This window comes from Lepisosteus oculatus, chromosome 19 (assembly GCF_040954835.1).
Source record: "Lepisosteus oculatus isolate fLepOcu1 chromosome 19, fLepOcu1.hap2, whole genome shotgun sequence".
NCBI lineage: Eukaryota > Metazoa > Chordata > Actinopteri > Semionotiformes > Lepisosteidae > Lepisosteus > Lepisosteus oculatus.
Window position 1 is genome coordinate 5,054,382 of NC_090714.1, and position 19,076 is coordinate 5,073,457.

The 19,076-nt window shown below is 40.2% G+C and overlaps 1 protein-coding gene across 5 annotated transcripts in view; it reads left to right on the forward strand.

Moving 5' to 3' along the window:
• lmf1 (lipase maturation factor 1) overlaps positions 1-19,076 on the forward strand; it is a 99,688-nt gene that overhangs the window by 19,693 nt on the left and 60,919 nt on the right. For 3 of the 5 annotated variants that reach the window (XM_069180721.1, XM_069180725.1, XM_069180722.1), the window contains exon 3: positions 15,488-15,636. The exons of 1 other annotated variant lie outside the window; for it this stretch is intronic. In XM_069180721.1, the coding sequence (XP_069036822.1) occupies positions 15,625-15,636 (12 nt within the window). In that variant the 5' untranslated portion in view covers positions 15,488-15,624. Of the gene's footprint in view, positions 1-7,304; positions 7,601-10,068; positions 10,142-15,487; positions 15,637-19,076 lie in introns of those variants that run through there. One more of the 5 variants, XM_069180723.1, reaches the window with a different exon arrangement.

Here is a 19,076-nt window from a genome sequence, read left to right on the forward strand (position 1 = left end):
TATTTGAATATGCTGTCATGAGAATTTACATATTTGTACATTTTTATGGAAAGCAGCTGTTAACAGATTGTTCAAGACATTTCTATTGCAGGAATCTCTGTTTAATCTGTTAAAAAATTAAATTGATTGCAAAAGTGTGAACCAAAAAGAAATGGTGTTTCCTACAGATCACAAGTGTTAACTAAGTGAGAGCACTTTTAAGTCTGAGAACAGTGCTTGCTTCTCTGCACTAAGGCTTGTGGGAGTATGGAACAAGCTTCCCAGCCACGTTGTTGAACATGAAATCTTGGCTTCTTTCAAGAAATCGCTGGGTGAGATCTTTGGATCTGTTAACTACGAATTGCCAGATGTCCTTTTCTCGTTTGTAATCTTTCTTCTGTTCTTAGTAAAACCTTTTAATGATGAGTGCTGGAAAAAAAAATTATGCCTTTAGACTGCACTTCATTCTTTATGGAAAGTGTAAGAATTTACATGCTTTATCCGTCCTGAGAACAAAGGAATGCAATATGATTCCCAGGAAAGCTTTGACAAGCAAGAAGCAATTTGTATTCGTACAGCAGCGCCTCTGTAATGTAATACTGCAATAACATCTCCTGTTTGAAGGAATAATAGTGATGGATCCCATGGGAGTAGGGTGAAAATTGGGTGCCTTGAAGCACATATAGTGATGACAAGGGTTGATCAGAGTGTCCAGGCACCATGTCCTGACCAATCGAACTGAAGATTTACCCCAGTGCTATTGTAGCCATCGTTGTAGATAAGATAAGATGAGAGATAAGATCTCTTTATTAGCCATATACAATTTCTGCATTAGGAATTTGTCTCTTTTCACATACCCCAGCTTGCTCTCCATGAGACACGCTGACGGAGAGAAGCTTGGGGTCAGAGCTCAGGGTCAGCTATTGTACAGCGCCAATTGAGCAGCTGGGATTAAGGGCCTTGCTCAGGAGCCCTTAAGAGTAGGATTCCTCTGCCAGCTGCGGGATTTGAACCGGCAACCTTCCAGCCACAGGCGCAGGTTCTTAGCCAGAGAGCCACTGCCCCGCCCCCAGATCAATGCGGACTTCCGGAAGAAAGATCAGGACTTGTCTTCCCGTAGCCGAAGATCGTCTCTTGTTAGAAAAAGCCATGATATGTGTGGTTCAAAAAGTTGAAATGTTCTTTTGTTGGTATCACCGCTTTCTAGGGCTAACCCAATTTCAGGGAAACCCTGCGCTGGGTGGGCCGAGGTGATGTCAGAGGTGCTCAGTTCTGAAAGACTAGGCATGGGACACCTGAGTAAATTAAGGCAATGGAGGACATCTGTGAGAAGGGGGATGGGTGCTTGTCATAGACCTAGGGTGCAGCGGTAGGAGGCACTTCCAGGGAAGGGTCATGTCAGTGGGCGTCTGGGGTATGGAGGTCACTTCCTGTTTCCTCCAGAGAACCTCTGTAAGGGTTTCTGAAACATAATAAAAAGAACTTGTCCCGGGGTTCAAACACTTTGGTTGCCCTCAGTTCAGAAACATCGTTTTTGAAGTCTGTTTTGTTTTTATTTTCATTTTCAGCTCAGAGGTATGGGATTTCATTAAAATGTAAATGTTTGTGAGCAATGCGCAAAAAAGTATGGTTAATTCATCGGGGACTCATGCAATAAAATAAGTGATATTAGCCATAAATGTAAGAAGGTTACAAATGCAAGGGCATTTGGCCTGTGTTGAAATTTGATGACTCTAGAGTCATTGCTTATTACTTTTCGGCGATGTGCACATTTTCATTTTGTGCTTTGGTAGTCCATGGTGACATCTATATCTCTATGTTCCCTGTTTAACATCATGTAGAGGTTAAATCCAAATGGGAAAACTTAAATGAAAGGGTAAAAAGCTTTTAAACTGTGGAGTATTCTTTTAGGAGAGGGAGAGAACAGACAAATATAAGCAGTGTATTCCCTGTTAGTCATGTGTAATGCCATCTTATCACAGTTAAATGATAGAATTAAGAACTGAGTAGTTAAGACTTAAATGTTTCGCAGCCACACCTAGAAATGTGCTGGGATTCCTGGAATATGAAGACCATTTATTGATGACTCAGTAGTAAAGTGGTCAGTGTTGCTGCCTCACAGCCGTTTGGTCCCAGGTATGATTCCAGCCATGGGTGCCTTCTGTGTGTAGTTTGTGTGTTCTCATTGTAGTCATGTGGCATTTAGCCAGGTGCTACAGTGTCTTCCTACATGCCGTCAAAACGATTGGCATTAAATGAAATTGTTTCTCTCTTCAGTGTGTACACCCTGTGACGGATTGGCGTCCCATCCAAGGTGTTTCCTGCTTTCTGCGTTCTGTCTGGCAGGTTAGGTTGCAGGAGTAGCTCACCACAGCCATGTATTGGACCAATCTTCTGAGGGCAATACCATTTACACATTCTAATAGATATCTGTTTAATAAATTATGCGTCCCCCAAAGGCTAATTTAACAATAGCATGACATAGCAAAACATACTGTAGCGTAACAATTCTGTACTTTGTTTGCAATATTACACACAAATAAACTGAATGTAAATAAAGCGTATCTTCAAGCTAGCCAGCTGCAAGGTAATGCTTTTCTGAAAACTAGATGTCAGTAATTCAGTATATAGCATCACAATGCATGTGGATATTAAAATAATAAAATGTGGTATTATAAAGCAAGTGGGGGGTAATGCTGGTGTTTATTGTTAACCCAAAACCCTACTAGGGAAGCAGAATGTCAACCAGGAAAAGTCCCATTTACAATTCTGTTACTTCTGGTGGTGAAGAAGTTTAAAGCAGGTGTTTTGCTCTCAGAAGATTGATAACTTTTGGGATTCCTGCAGTCAGGCAGCTGTGGTCCGATTGTCAGTGTGGAGTCTGTGGAAGTCTTGATCCTCCTGCAGGTCAGGGAATCTGCCTGGGGTCTCAGTTCCTTCATTCTCATCCTTTGCTGCTGTGAGGACAGTATCAGCTAACAAGTGTTCTTAAAGCCCCTCTTGGCTCATATTTTCAATGCTTAGAGATAAAATTCTGAGCCTTGTACGTTAAGTAGTTTAACACTAAGGTAGCAAGACCCAGCCTGTTTAGCTTTTATTATAAAAATATTATTGGGGCATTATTATATTTTATAAATTGTATAATAATTGTGGCATTATTATATTAGCTACAGCTTCTTCAGTAAGCACAGTGTTCATATTGCAAGGGCATGAAATGTACATGAGTGCTTAAGCTGTTTTCATGCAAATACAGACTCATTGCATGACACTTTAATCAGGCTTTTTTAAGCTACATCCTCACATTTAAACCATCAAGAGGCGCTGCATGCGTCACACTCTGCACTTTACTTTGAATAAAACTGCTGTGCCAGTAAGTGACGTTCAGATGAATATTGAAAATGTTCCTTCATCCGTGCAGTTCGTACAGGAATCTGGAGCTTGTCGCACTTGAAGTGGATGATGGAATGCAATTTTGCCTGATTTTTTTCCCCCCCCCGACTTGTTTGTAAAAAAATTATTTCCCTCCCATGCAGCGTCTAATAATAACGTGACGCAGGCGAACAGCTGTGGAAAGGCTCAGTTAGGGTGTTGGCGGGATGCACCATGTCTTCCAAGACCACCCCACACATGTTGCACAGGGCTGAGGTTTAGCCTGAGGTGACCTTGCAGGTCAGTCGATCCTGGTGGTTTGTTTGTCCTTTAGGAAGCGGCGATGAGCCAAACCTGGTGAGGGTGAGCATTTGTCAGAATGTTGGAAGAACAGCTGCTGCACACTAGGAAAAACAGTAAGACGCCATCCCAGTAATTTGGAAACGCGACTTCCTCTTACCCTGAACGAAAGTCCACGACAAGATTTCTTGCCAATACTATACCCCCAGCATTTTAAGTGCCTTTTTTTAAAGACTGGAGACAATAATCTGAGCAGGTGCCCTCTGATTATATAGGTACTTTACATGTAGACATGTCCAGCACTGAGAGGTACTGGGGCTAGCATTCTGATTTTGTGCTTTAGTTTTTGTTTTGGTTCATCTGTGATCTCCTTTTAAATTGATTCATTCGTTCCTTTGGATGATTTTAATGCCCTTTGTGTTAGCTTAGCACGAATGACCTGTACTACGTGGTCCCATTGTATATCTGCTGTAGTACCTCACTCCTCCAGCATGTCTGCCCTCTCAGAGGCTGTTGGAGTTTTGTTGGATTGACTTCAAGAAAAAAGGCACACTTTCCTACTTTACTGAAATGTAACCTTGTTTTTTAAGTGTTTTTGCATTCTTTATATTTTTTATTACTACCATCATTGCAGTGCCTGATTTAATGCCACATAAATGGCATTAAGCCGCCCTGCTGTTACCAGAGTGTCTTTTAATGACAACCCAAGAGAGGAATAAGGGCAGTTTAAATATCTTCAGTAAATCTGTCAAAGGCTTACGCTTTAAATCCTTGTAAAGTTATTCATATTTTGTTCTAAATGCTGTTGCTACCTTTTGATTGTTTTTAATTTTTGTCGGAATAACTCTTTTTCCAAACCACCCTTATTACTGAAAATGTTGCTTTTTATGTGTCTCAAACATGTCCAGTTGTGTTGTCCATCGAAGATTCCTGTATTATTCTTACTAAGATTTATTTTCAATTTTAGCATGATGGTGAAGATTATATGCATATGGCCTGTGGCCTCTTTGAAAACATATAAACAATGAGGCACACTACTTTAGCCCATAGAAATATTCCAGAATTAAATATGACTGTTAATGATGCCAGAACCACAACTCGATTACTGTATAGAGATCCACAAGCTATTTTTTATTTCTGAGTTGGAAATGTAGTGGAAGTGCATTTTACGATACGATACAATTTGTTAATCCCCAAGGGAGAATTTAAGTTGCCAGCACAGCTCGTAGACATGCAGTAAATGATCAAGAACAAGCTGCACTGATATGACGTTACTCCAAAAACGGTCATATAGCATAGTACGTTGACATAACTGATCAACAAATACATTGCACTACTTTTAAAACGGCAGAACAAAACAGGTCCAAGAGAAAATCTTTTCCTAATCCTGTTGAGAACTGCCGTGTTTCTTGCGATGCCTCGGCAGAGCGGTCTGCTTGTTAAAAGCTTGCTTGGTTTGTTAACCATGTAGGAATGTGCAGTATTTACAGTATAACTGATCTCCATTGCATGTGCTTGCTTTTACAGAAGAGGTTTCCCCCGTGTTTAAAGCAGTTGGTGTTTTTGTCAGATAATCTTTGTGCCTGGGGTACGGTTTACCCTTAGGCTCCGTCTGGATTGTCTCGTACTGAATTGCATTGCTTTGCAGCCCACAGTTGGAGAAGGGGCGCAGAGTTGTACATTAAACATCCAGTGAAGTCCACAGGTCAGCTAACATTCATCCACAAATGAGAAAACTGGTGTGAAATGTCATGGATTTAGTTATCGGTGGGGTCAGGGAGTACAGTCTTTCTTAAAGCATGAAAGCTTCTGTCAGGTGCACCATTGCTTTCAGTCACCACCATAGGAAGGCAAAGCCAATGCAAACCGGATTTTTAATTAAAAACAGGGAGCTGGTGGCGTTTCGTCTTTGTGGCCGGCTCCGTTTTCCACTGCCGGCGTTTTTTAATTTATGGGCCCAGTGAAGTGTTATGCTGCTGTTAATCTGAGTGCTCTTTTTAGCTGGTCACAGAGTTATGCTGGGAGTTTCTTTTGCGGCTTTCCTGGTCTCATGATGGAGATGGTGGCTTATTAGCATAAGACAGAGCAGCTACTAAATTGGAGGTCCTACCACAGTGCGATGCCAAAGGAAAATGAATAGAAAACAAATGTCAGATGTTTCTATGCATAAAAGTGCTCATTGGCAGAGTTTACTTTTTGGAATATATGTATTTTTAAGGCACAGATATGTTGTATAATGCTGGTTTTGGGGTGCTGTGTTGGCAGGTATTGGGTAGTATTAAAGGAAAATTTAATAGCCTACTGCAGCTGTGCTCGGTTACTGACTGTGGCACATCACTGAGAGTAATGTAAACCATCTAGACTAGGGTTGGTTCCCAGTTCTGTCCCATATAACCTTCATAAAGAAGAGTAAAAACATTTGAATGAAATATGCTTTGTCAAAGTGCTGATTTCCAAATTTTTCACTTTATCCTGTTTGATATTCAATAAGTCTTTTGTTTGTAACTCTGTGTGGTCGTTGTGTCTCTGCATTAACAAGTCATTCCTGGCATTAATAATAAATCTCCAACATACTCAATTAATTCATGCATATGAATGCACATTTAGTCATATTGATCGCTGGTGTTTCCTGTTCTGGACAGAGGTGTTTGCTTTATGTGCACAAGCACACACATCACTGATCACTAAGCTCTTGCCCTCCACTGGAGTAGCTTTCTAGCAAAAAATAGCAAGGTCAGCAATATGCATCGTCATTACAGTAAAGAATGGTATTAGTTATCCATCCATCCAACCATATTATAACTCCTTTTTTCAGTTCAGGGTGGCGGAGAAACCTATTCCAGTAAGTAACTGGTGCAACGCGGGAAACACCTTGGACTGGACACCAGTCCATCACAGGGCAGACACAGAAATGCACCCTTTGACACCTAGTGTCAGTTTCCCCAGAAGCCAATTAACCTACAAGTATGTCTTTCCACTATAGGAGAAAACTGGATCACCCGGAGGAAACCCATGCAAATGCAGGGAGAACATACGAACTCCACATAGACCGCACCCCTGGAATTATAACCCCATATATGGCCCCAGAGTCATGAGGCAGCAGTGCTAACCACTAGACCACTGTGCTGTTGACTGTTGATGTCCGTGCTGTACAGCTACTGATGTGTGCATGAGCTAATCCGTCCACCCATGAGTCAAAAAACATTTAATCCCAGCCAGGGTTGCGGATCTCCACAACCTCTCCCAGAAGCACAGCGCATCCTGGGTGAAGACACATACACTCACATATACAGTCAATTCAGACATAGTTTAGAGACACCGGTAAGCATAACCAGCAAGTCTTTCCCACAGAAATGTGCAGAGACCATGCTGACTCCATGTAGAAAGTGCCCAAGTGTAACAAGCACCAGAAGAGAATCTTTTAAAGAATTATTTAATTTCCGAATTGCGAGCAAAAAAGGCATGCAGGTGGCACAACTCGTGCCACCTCCCCATACCTCGCAATTCTTGCTCAGCCTTTGTATACACAAACATTTTCTGCTTGAGCAAAAAAATAAATAAAAAAATAACATGGACTAAAACTGATCCGTTATTTCCTGCTTTGAAAGTATCGGAGGCAATTTGGCTCTTCACAGCCGGGTTGCAGTTTTTGCTCTGCGGTCAGAAAGGCGGCCTCGACTGTCCTGCCGCTCTGCGAGAGCATTCCTTGAGGCTTCACGTTTATAGGAGCGTTTGCTACTGTAAATCATAGCGGGCGATGGTGAAAGACATGTGGTGCAAGTGAGCCCATTCAGAGCCAGCACGAGCTGTTGGCGCCCTTTTTTTTTCTCTCTCTCTCTCTCGAGGTTGTATTTATCCACCATGTCGCCTTGGGAGGATTACAAAGACCTGCTTTGTCAGGGAATGCAGCTGCTGAAATCTGACTAGATCCAGCTGAGGAGGAGAGAAGCAGGTGGGTCAACAACAAGACTGTTCCATTCCCAGAAATATCAGACTGCACTGCTGGCCCAGAGGAATAGCCCACTTGCAGAATTTTTTTTTTCTCCAAATGAATAGAAGTGTCTTTTGTGTTGGGGGGACACCAGACTGGGATCACAAACAACTGCATTTGTGTATCATTTTAACTTTGCTTTATGTGCCAGCCACAGCAGACTTCCACTGCACACTTCCTTGGAGCGAAAATAAATAATTAAAACAAAGGTGCATTTTATACCAGTCAAGCGTTTTCATAAATCTGAAGCCATTGTTGAAGCAGCTCAAAAGGCTAGCACAGGGATACAGTACCACATTCATTCCACAATTGACTGTTTTACGGCTAACCAGGAGTCTCTGAAAATGCATGAATTGAGACAAGATTATTTCTCTTTTAGAACATAGCAGTGGTTATAAATGAGAGGACATCCAGCCTGTGTGGGCTTTTCACATTCCTAAAATTGTGAACACTTTGTAAGCCCTAAATTGAAAAAGAATTCTGCATCTTAGTCTGTTTTTTTTAAAGTACAAAGTACAGATCAGGGTTGGTCAATTGACCCTTAAATGCTTAATAAGATAAGATCACTTTATTAGTCATATACAATTTCTTGTATTAGGAATTTGTCTTTTCACATACCCCAGCTTGCTCTCCATGAGACACAGACAGGGAGAGAAGCTTGGGGTCAGAGCGCAGGGTCAGCCATTTATACGGTGCCCCTGGAGCAATTGGGGTTAAGGGTCTTGCTCAGGGGCCCGACGGAGTAGGATTCCTGTGCCGGCTGCGGGATACGAGCTGGTAACCTTCCAGCCACAGGCGCAGATCCTTAGCCACGGGCCCACCGCTCCGCCCTAATTGACCTAGGAGCTGCAGATCACACTGAGACATTATCTGGAGAAAAGACTTGCAATGGCCTGGAAACCGTGTGCCAAAGTTGACAACCCCCAGAAAGATGTTCCAAACAGGTGATGGAGGCATAGATGTTCGTGGTTAGGTTTTGAGTTTTTCTTCTGTGTGGAGTTTGCATGTTCTCCCCATTTAACCTCTGATTTTCTCTATCCTGTCTAGTTTCCTCCTTCCTTTCAGAGATCTGCTGGTATGTTGACTGGTAAATTGCAGATTCTATGGGGATCAGAACTGGGGAGTAATCTATATTGATCCATCCTATTGCACTGCTACAAAAATAAGTCCAGCACAGCTGGGATAAGGTTCATATGAGGAAGTAGTGTATATGTATATTCATATTACCTTAAACACAAACCTCCTTTAAAAAAGGAAGCTGCGAAATGTAGAGGAGCAAAAATGGGTTAAGTAGCAGGTTGTTTTGAGAAGGGAGGTCCTGTGAACATGGTGAAACAGAGATGCTGTCTGCTTGTTTGTTGCCATCTGCAGTTCTGCATCGATAATAGAGATGTTAGTAAGCTGACCCTTATCTGACTTTTTGAAAAAAGAAAACAAAAGCACAGCTAACAAGCACAGTTGTTGTAGTGGATCGTCAATAATATGTGTCACTTCAGATTCAAACGTCAGTATGAGCTACAGATTGCATGGGTATCAAAATAGCTATTTAAACATTTCAACTTAGCAGCCAATGAAAGACAAAGGCTCTGAATTGGAAATGCTCTTTTGGGAAGTCTTTGTAACAGAGTGCAACAGTATAAAAAGCGTTTTGGTATCTGTTGAATTCAAAATTATTTTTGTGGACTATCGGTTTTTCTTCAAAGTCCAATTTGATAGAGATTCAACTTGCATTTGAAAGTTTGGCTGTATCAGAAACTTATTGTATGCATAAAAGTATTGTAAATCTTAGTCATGCAATCGTTTGGAATACTTCTGTAATAGACTTCAAATTTATTTTAACAAGAAATCTTTAAAAGAGGCGAGGTTGAGATTTTTGTTCTTTGGCTGTTGGTTTTTATTTGTTTCTGTTTTGGTGGTGTTTTTATGTTTCTCAGTTTTTGTTCAAATTTTCCAATAGTCTCAAAATATTTAAGGTCACACAAGGAATGGCTACAAGGGGAAAATTGACCCATTTTGATTATTTTTTTAGAGTACTTTCAGTAAGACACTATGCGATCTTGTGCCTAGCTAATTCATGTTGAAGCATCCTGCTATATTCATGATTCGTATTCCTGAACAACTTCACATTATAAAGCTAACAAGCCTTGTGAAACTACATACATTAGTTGCAGATTTAAGGGATTAGAGAAATCACTTGAAATAGTTTATTTTTCATATAGTGTAAACTAAGTAGGACACTTATACAACCTCTACCTAAAATGCTGAATTTGAATTGGTCTTTTTTTGATTCTACAGTATATTTTGCTAACATCCTCCTTTTAGCTAGACAAAATGCTCATTTATCCCAAGTTTGGATTTGTGAAACAGTAGGTTTTTTGTTGCATAGGTATTATTAACAGGATTATTCTCCTGTTTCTGTCCTTCATAAGGGGTTTGACTGAATTCTAAAAAAACGGAGGCTGTGACCCCAGATACAGCAGAGGGACGGAGACACAAGCCCAGGTATCATTTTGTAGTACCCTCATGTATTTCTGATCCGTAACTGATGAATAGTTGGTTTCACTTGCTCTGGTAATTTCTGCAACTGCTGGTAGTATCAATATGTAGTTTTCAGGTTGGTTAATATGTCTCCCAGGATTTTTAGTTGCTGGCACAAAGGAAAACTTTTTAGCATTCAACAAAGCACTAAATTACTCAGAACCTCTATTTTCTACTTTTTTTAGTGACCATCTTTTGAAAAGCAACAGAAATTTACTGCAAACCAACTAAGGCTGTATTCCATTTGAAACCGCAACATTTTCTCAAAGCCTTAGAAAGGTGATTGCACCTGTTCTTCCCATTATTTTCATTATTTTGAATATATGGCTAGATAAAGTTGATATAGAGCAAGGTATTATACTGAAATAGTATCTCGTACCAAAAGTGTTTGAGTTCTGACAGCAGTATGTGAGTTTTCATGCAAGAAGTCCATGCAAAGAAAGAGGAAGCCTGCAGGATAGTCTCTGTATAAAGAGCTACAGGTGCTTATCTGATGTGCCCTTGGTGTGTCCAGTGCAACCCATCCAGGATGTCAGCTTTCATGTGGGCCCGACTATACTGTCTGTTCAAAGTCTGCTAAAGAAACGTGTTTCTAATGCGCCGCGTACACCTGCAGCTGACCAACTGACAGAGGAACGTGACTTGTCAAACGTACACATTTCAGAATGTGAACAAAGAAAAAAGCAAATTGAAACCATCATGGAGTGTCAATTATTCATGGGTGGCGATGCGGGACACCGTAGTGTTTGGAAGCCCGCCATTATTTGTTTGAAAGAATTTTAAAGAAAACTTTTAGAGATCATTTATTAATCATGACATGAGACTTGCATAAAGCGGGGAGTTTAGTGGGGCCCGTAACAAATTTGCCACTTTGGGGTGTTCTATTTTATTAATTATTTCTAGCTATTTGAATAATATTCAAAAGTTCCAGTCAACATCTGCTAATATTCACAGCAAAGAATGTCCCGATGGAGAGAATGTCCTTCAAGTTCAAAGACCCTATAAATATGAATGTGCTCTGGATTGCTATTTTCAGTGTATATATCCTTAAATGCAAAAAACTGAGCTTTGTACTTTTTCCTGATTGTTTTATACATCTAATCATTTTGTTACAATTTATATAGCAGAATTTGTCTTCTTCTCTCAACATGAAAACTGTAAAAAGGCATAAGCAAGTTTGGCCTTTTTGCTCATTGGCTGCTGTTTTTGTTGCTTAGTTTTTGTACATCTTGAAATTTTCAAAACTTGTTAAGTAAAATACTGATAAGAATATTGGTTTGTGAAAAAAGTACAGTTTTGTAGTAACAGTGAAGTTCAGGGCTGATTGTTGGGCCATTTTTTTAGGAAAGAGAAGATGCGATAAGATGCGTCGTATTTTACCTTTGAGATCGAAATCTGTCGTTTCTAGAGCACACCCCACAGTGATTCCCTTCAGCTTCTCCCGAGTACTGGAATTTGAGAATTGAATTGTGTGTACTGTACACGTACTGTATACTATACTGTTTTATATCCTGGAGATATTAAAGAATAAATGAGTCAAATGTGAATTTTCTAGTCATTTTAGGTTAAAAAAGGTGGTTTTTCACCCATCTCCATAGACCTAAAAACCATCTCAATTTGTATTTCAGTCTGCATTTTATGCAGCAATTCAGAAAATGAAAGGCTCAATGCTTTCGACCGCAGAAAGGGAGTGTGATTTCCATATGAAAAGCCCAACAACAGAGGCGTTCTTGTGTAGGTGACACTGGTTATCAGCGCTATCTAATGATATGCATAACTATCACATTGCTGCAGGTTCACGGAGTTCTTGCCAAAGGTTAGCTTTAAAAACAAGAAGGCAGCTGGGGACTTTAAACCCAAAAGTTTAGGTTTTTCTCAATTTGGAATTTAGCTTTTTCAAAATGCGTTTGCAAAGGGCAGTTTATTATTCTCTCCACAAGAATTATGTAAAAGGCTTATCCACGGAAACGAAGCTTTGCCAAAAGTGTTGTAGAGCTGTCAGTGTCTCTGTCAAAATTCCAGTCTTCCTACGTGTTTCGAAGGGTGGAGAGACAGGGAAAATCCACAGGAGTTGTGCCAGTGGTTGTGGAGGAAATATATCACATTATTCAAATTCAAAAGAACTGCAGAACATGCCATCTCAGCTGCGTTGGGCTAATAGAGAAGGCCTGTGTTTAAATTACCTCCCTGATGTTTGGCCAGCTATCACCCAAGTTTTATAAATCGCCCTTAATCAGACCTTTGTAATCCATCAGCACGTTTTCAGATATTGATGAACGATGCCCACTCCATTCAGGTCCACCAGGACCAATACGCATATTAACCTGTCTTTCATGTGGCAGTAAAATGTTAGCAAGGGGTTTTTTCTTCATCTTTGATTTTAGAAATATTCGGTCTCTCGCTCTCTGGTTTATTGCTTTGACCAGCCCCTCACTTCTGCATTTGCTCATGAGCCAGTGGTCCCTGCTAATTTTTTTTAATACCACAGCTTCTTCCAGCTGGCTGGTTTAAAATTTGGAACTGGGGGGATGCAAAACGTGCTGCTTCTGTTACCATCTAATCTTTGTTTGAGCTATTTGTAACTTTCCTCCTCCTGCAGTGGTGAACTCCTTGCTTACCTGTTTCTCGGTCTACGTCAATGGAAGTAACACAGCAGGATTTTGCAATTAACCTGTCACAGGCTGTATTTGATGTTTGGTTTTATGTAAGAAAAATAACTTACCAATGTTTCCTAGTCTGTGGTTAAAATGACTTACGCTTGCACAGCAGCATAGCCTGCGACGGCTGTTTAACTGTAGGAAGCTTGTGTTCTGGTTAAAGGGAAACTGTAAAGCTATTTTTATATTTCAGGGTTAGAAAGAATTGGATTTTATTGAGAGCATTTCAAACCACCATGCAAGTAAAATGTACACGGTAACATGTAAAACCTCTGCTTTACATCCGAAAATAGGCATTTCCAGCTACGCCAAGCGCCGCATTCTGCGATTCAGACACTTTCGAGTGAAACAGCCCTGTGACGCTGTAAACAAGCAGATTTTATGAATACATTTCTTTTAATCCAAGATAAATATTGGTCTCGTCTTCCAGTCAAATAATACTTACTTGTTAACTGTGCATGTAGATCGCGTTGGAACATTTCTGTGGTAAATTTTCTGTTGCACAACCTGTACTTTTTTGCTCGTATATCGCATTACATTGCTCATAACGGTGACTCGTAAGCAGGACGGGCCAGTTTCTATCGCAATTTCTGCAAACTCTCGCTCTCACCTGAGGCAGGACCAGCGATTTGTGACAACATTAGCGGCCGCGCAGTACGTCTACAAAGTAAATGGTTTTGTGCTTGATTTGGAATTTCTGAGATTTTGCAATACCTTCGCTGCATTTATTTTGTTAGCAAGATGTAATAACAGGTCTGAGAAATTGGGGCTGCGCTTCCCTTAGAAGTGCAGCATCTTTGATGCTTTTTCGTAAAGTAACTTGTGCTGATACATGGAAATAAAGTGTCAAGTTTGGACGTTGCCATAGGGTCCGGTCTTTATAGCTCACCAGCTTCATTTGATGCAGCTCCTGATGCTCTTTTAAGAGTGAAGGGAGTCTTCAAACCTTCCCCTCTCACCAGATTAGGATTGGGATTATTTTCAGATATCCGAAACACGCTATGTGGGGGCGAAGAGTGTTGCGCATTTTTACATTTCTCCGCTGGAATAATGTGAAATTGAGCTCGTTGGAACCCAGCCAGTTCCAGATCCTGCTATACTGCAGTTTTATTTTTCCATTGCCGTGAAATGACCAAACGGTTTGTTAAGGCTCTCTTTTTTTTTTGAAGCGTTTGTAATTGCTGAAACAGTAAGAGGAAGTTTGGCAGCACGCTCCTGCATGAAATAACTGTTAGGCCAGTGCGCTCCATTTCCTCACTTGTGCTTTTGCTCAAAAACATATGCGCCGATAAAGATTGTGTCAGCTAGAGTAGTTTGCATTGACAAATTTTCTAGCCTATGGTACGTTTTTAAAAGATAAGCCTTGGTGAAAACAGCGTGGATTTGATTATTCAAAACACCTCTGCTCTCCCTTTTTCCTGTAACTTCTCCTTTCCTGCAGTAATAATCAACCAGGATATTTTGAATGCAAAGTCAAATGCAAAAGCTGTTATTTGCATTTTTTTTCTTTGTGCTAGCCCATTGCTACTAATGTGCTTGTGAATTTGATGTGATGTCATAAAACTTTGTTACTTTATAGTCTCAGATTGAAAAAAAATCTGTTTCCTGAGACCAATGTAAAATTAGACGTGTTTGTATGCAGAGGTGTCTCCTGTGAAAAAAGCAGCATTAACAAAAGACGAAGCACAACACTGAGTGGACCCAAACACCATAGCTTCTGGTGAGGTAACACTCTGTTAAATGCATGTCCTGAAGCTCTAACACATCACGAGTTCAATTAGAGAAATTGAGCTTTTCCTCGCCATTTGGAGGGGTGAGGGACTCTTTTAAGTCTCTGAGCATTTCATTGTTTAGAAGAAAGCCTACGATTTGTTTTTGTTGCATATGCAATACTTATACTTCGCAATTTATTTAAAACACCTAATTGACATATAGTAATTTAAAAGAGAAGAATGTGGTTCACTGCACTTTTTAATATAGTGCCAGATTTAAACAGAATATTAAACAATTAAACCACATTTATGTACAGGGTAAAAGGTATATATTAGACGTCAAACTAAATGATTATTATAAGAACAAGGAGTGTAGAATCATACTTTTACATGTATATTGCCATTATCACAAGATGATAATGCAGTCCTGGCCCCAATCTAATCCCAAAGACGGGCAAATGCCACCACCACGAGCTAATGCTGGATATTCAGTCCAACCTGAACTCAAAACTAACATCTTATATAGGCAGATACTGGCTTTTGAAGGAAAACTAACATGGTGATATGTGTTGTACACTGTATTATGAACAGTGCTTGCGTTAAAGTTTCTCTCTGAGCAGCACTATGTCCTGCATAAATGATGCACAAATATGAGTCTTATCCTTATGGTGGGCTGTTAAGATGGTAAGGGGGCATATTAGCTTTAAAGACAGTGTTATAATGCTGTTTTTTCTGTGGTACACTAGTATCTTTTACCTTTAGGACCAGACTGATTTAAGATAACTTCTCCTCACAAACTGTGTTTGTTCCAGAAACAAAAATGTTCTGGGGGTGGAATGGGGGGATGGGGGGATGGGTGCTAAATCGAAGCTGATCCTGTCTAAAGGTCTTCCAAAGGCATTCATTCAGGTTGCTACAGCAATTGTATTTTTCATTTCCAGGTTGGGAGAGTCAGTTACTTGAAACGGGATTCCTGGGTATTTTCTTGTGCCCGCTGTGGAGCCTACAGCAAGTGCCCCGTGACAGCCCACCCTCCCGTATTGTCATATGGGCCCTTCGGTGGCTTATCTTTCGCATCATGCTTGGAGCGGTGAGTAGCTGCCTCGTGGGCGTGCCGACCTGGGAAGATGTCAGATTGGGATTGGGCCGTCGGAGCTGTGAAGAGAAGCCAGACGTCAGCTGAGTACTTGAAGTTCACAGAGACCTGGTCAGCCTCGGGGCTGAGTCAGTTTTGGTCCCCAAAAAGCAATCAAACTTTGTGACTAGATCAGCGAGGGGTAATAGGAGTTAAAATTTCCGATTGTATCTGTAATACGCGATGCACCGCTAAGAAAAAAGAAAGAGCACGAATGCAGATGGGAGTCAAGAATAAAGGCGCCCATAAGGAGCTGTTGTTGGTAATTCTGTGCTAAGAATGATCCTGGTTTTTAAAATTGAAAGTTACAAAAGGGTAGTAAAGAATGTCATTAAGAATTAATTTAATGTTGATGATGAAGGAAATCGCGTGGCTTTTTGGTCATTATAAAAGTCTGCAAAATACCGTCTACCCTTAGTATTTCATGGCAGGATTGCTGTGCAATTACCTTTTTCCTCTACAGTTTCTGAAATGTAAAATGTACAGCGGAGGGGAGCTTCAATTTATGAAGTGACAAGAGAGGAAATCAGATGAGGATATTGGCCAAGTCCTCAGCGATCCTGAACTTTTACGTTTGTGTTCTCGTATGAAGTTTAAATCCTCATCCGGCTGGGGTTTCTCATCATGGAGTTGCTTCCCTGTTTTTCATAATCATGTGACCCAACTGAAACAAAGCAGCAACCTGTTTGAGACATTAACTGTAGGTGTGAAGGACTTGCAGTGAGCTGCAAGCTCAGTGTGCTTCCAAGATAGAGTTGGAACTAAGTGAGGGTGAACAGTATTAGGTATCTGTTTTTCAAGGTATTGCACAGTATTTCTTTGGATGATGTTTATTTGGTAATTCCTAAAAGTTAATTTGTGGTTGGCTTTGGTGAGAGGGGGGTTACCCTGCTATGAATTTGTAGCTTCGATCAAAGAAGCGTTGTTAATTAAATGTCAGTTCTGCTTTTCCTGAAACAAAGTGATTCACTCCGTCTTGCACCAAGGAGAAGCTATTGATTTGTTTACCTCTTGGGCATCTCGTTTATCTGTGGTGAGCAAATGCAAATGAAATACTGCACCAGCCTTGTGCACACACTGAGCTAAAAACACATGCGGACGACAACTTGAGCCAGTCGGTTTTATTTCTTGTTACTTGATTGTTAGTTGAAGCAGAGATGAAAAAAAAGTCACTTGTTACTAATTGACGGCTCCACAAAGCTGCTTTCCATATGGATTCATCCATCCCACATATGCCTTTCAAAAATATTCCCACTACTGGAGACCTAATTGGCCTAAGAGGGAGTTATTTTCTGTCGCCAGAGGGAATGTCTGCCAGGAACTTACCAGTGTCTCTGAAATCAGTAAAAGATGTTGAAATATAAAAGTTACTCATCTGTATAATACAGCTTGTGTATCATAGCCAGCAGGGAATACCCAGGGAGACTGACCTGCCTTCTCATTATAAGTTCAGTAAAGAAGATATCTTGCAGAGGGCGTCCAAGCACCTCGTTCTGAGACCCCTTCACTCTTTGCACATGTCCTTTTGACGTTCTTTTACCCAGGTGCCATCTCCTCTCCCAGACTGAACTCGTTTAGCAAGGGGTTTTTAAACTATTGATTCTTTCAGCAACTGAAGAATCTGGAGTTCTGCTAAAACTGGTTCTGCTAAAATCTGGAATTCTGGTGGTGGTGAAGGGGAGACCCCATCACCTGTACAGCGCTTTGAGTGGAGTGTCCAGATAAGCGCTATATAAGTGTAAGCAATTATTATTATTATTATTATTATTATTATTATTATTATTATTATTAAAACGTGTTAACGCTTTGAGATCCGAATCAAGCCAGGGGAGGATATCGGCTCAGAAAATCCCCAAATAAATCCCAAAAGCGTGTCTTCAGGGAATCCCCTGAGAGATTGAATTGGGATGTGCAGGGCTTCATCGGCGACTGCCGAGCCTTTCGAGCCCTCTGAGCTTCCGAGAAACACCTTTGTTCCCGATTGTCATTTTTCCATGCACAGTAGCTGCCTGTGTGCAGTTCTCTTTGTTGGCACTTTATTTTTCATTTTACTGTTCCAAACCGAGATCGACATTTTATCATACAAAAAAAAAGTTAGACAGTTTGTCTTTTGTTGTTTTTTTATGGTTTCTATGGCTGGGACTCCAACTTTGTTCTGTTGTCAGCCAAACAGGGTTTCTACATTGCCCTCAGTGTTTTTTCCAATTAAGGCTATATGGGGCTTGGATAACATAGTGTACATTTATTAATGCAACTATAAAAACCAAAGTTTATTTCGTTTATTACACGTAACAAAAAGGTATTAAGTACAGTATTTAAACACTAAGGACTAAAAACAAAAAACAAAACGGGCAACTACTGGCAGTTTGATTTGCTTAATGAAGTGTAGTGTTGTAATTTTCATATTCTCTACTGTATGTTTACTCTGTATTTTCAGTATGTGGTAAGACATTGGCTTGAGTTAGTGAAGTTATCAGATGAACAAAACATGTATTCTGTCACTTTATGCATTCTGTGTGGTGTGCATATTCAATGTGTCATTCTGTTTCAGTTTTAAAAATATAGAATAAACTGCACTGAACAGATATATTAGAAACACACACATTTGCAAGGTTTTATTCATAATTTTCTCATAAAAATCCTAATGTTACAATTTTGTGATAGAACCCTATATAGTCCCCATTGGTGTTTTTTAGCTGTTATTTTTTATTTCATATTCCGGTCCGTCAGGTGACCCTCACACTGCATTTACATGTTTCATGAATGTGATTTTGCACAGCAGATGTTAAGTAAAACAATGAATTAGATCCATAACAAATTTTAAGGTCATGGGGAGTTTGCATTTTATAGACTCTTGATTAATATGTATGGAACAAATGTTAGAATAACCTACAGCAAATGTTAGTCTTTTTTAGGTTATCACAATGATACATTATTATAACAACGGATAATCTGCCTTTACAGATTCCCTTGTTTCTATTTATTTATTTTTTAATCTATGGGGAAATAGGTTGTTATGGGTCTCAGTTGGTGTATGAAGAAGATGAGTAACACAGTGATGACAGATGTCTTGGACATCTGCCCATTTTGGATAAATTGCAGAGGACGAAAGGTGTATTGTGTCAGCATGTGAGTTACGTCTTTCGGTATTATTACTTCTTCAGTGTAGTGATATAAAATAACTTATAGTGTGTGATGAAAAAGCTTTTTTTGTATTCAGATCCACAGAGAGGGAGGATCATCCAGAGATGTCTGACTGTAACAGCGCTCGTTTGGTTTTGTCTGCGGTCCAAAGCCTCAGACAGCATGCAGCGCTCTCAATAATGAAATTCCCATCTGAATATTTTTGTCTGTCACGGGGGAGGGATGAGATGTTTGGCTTTGTTCAGACCTTG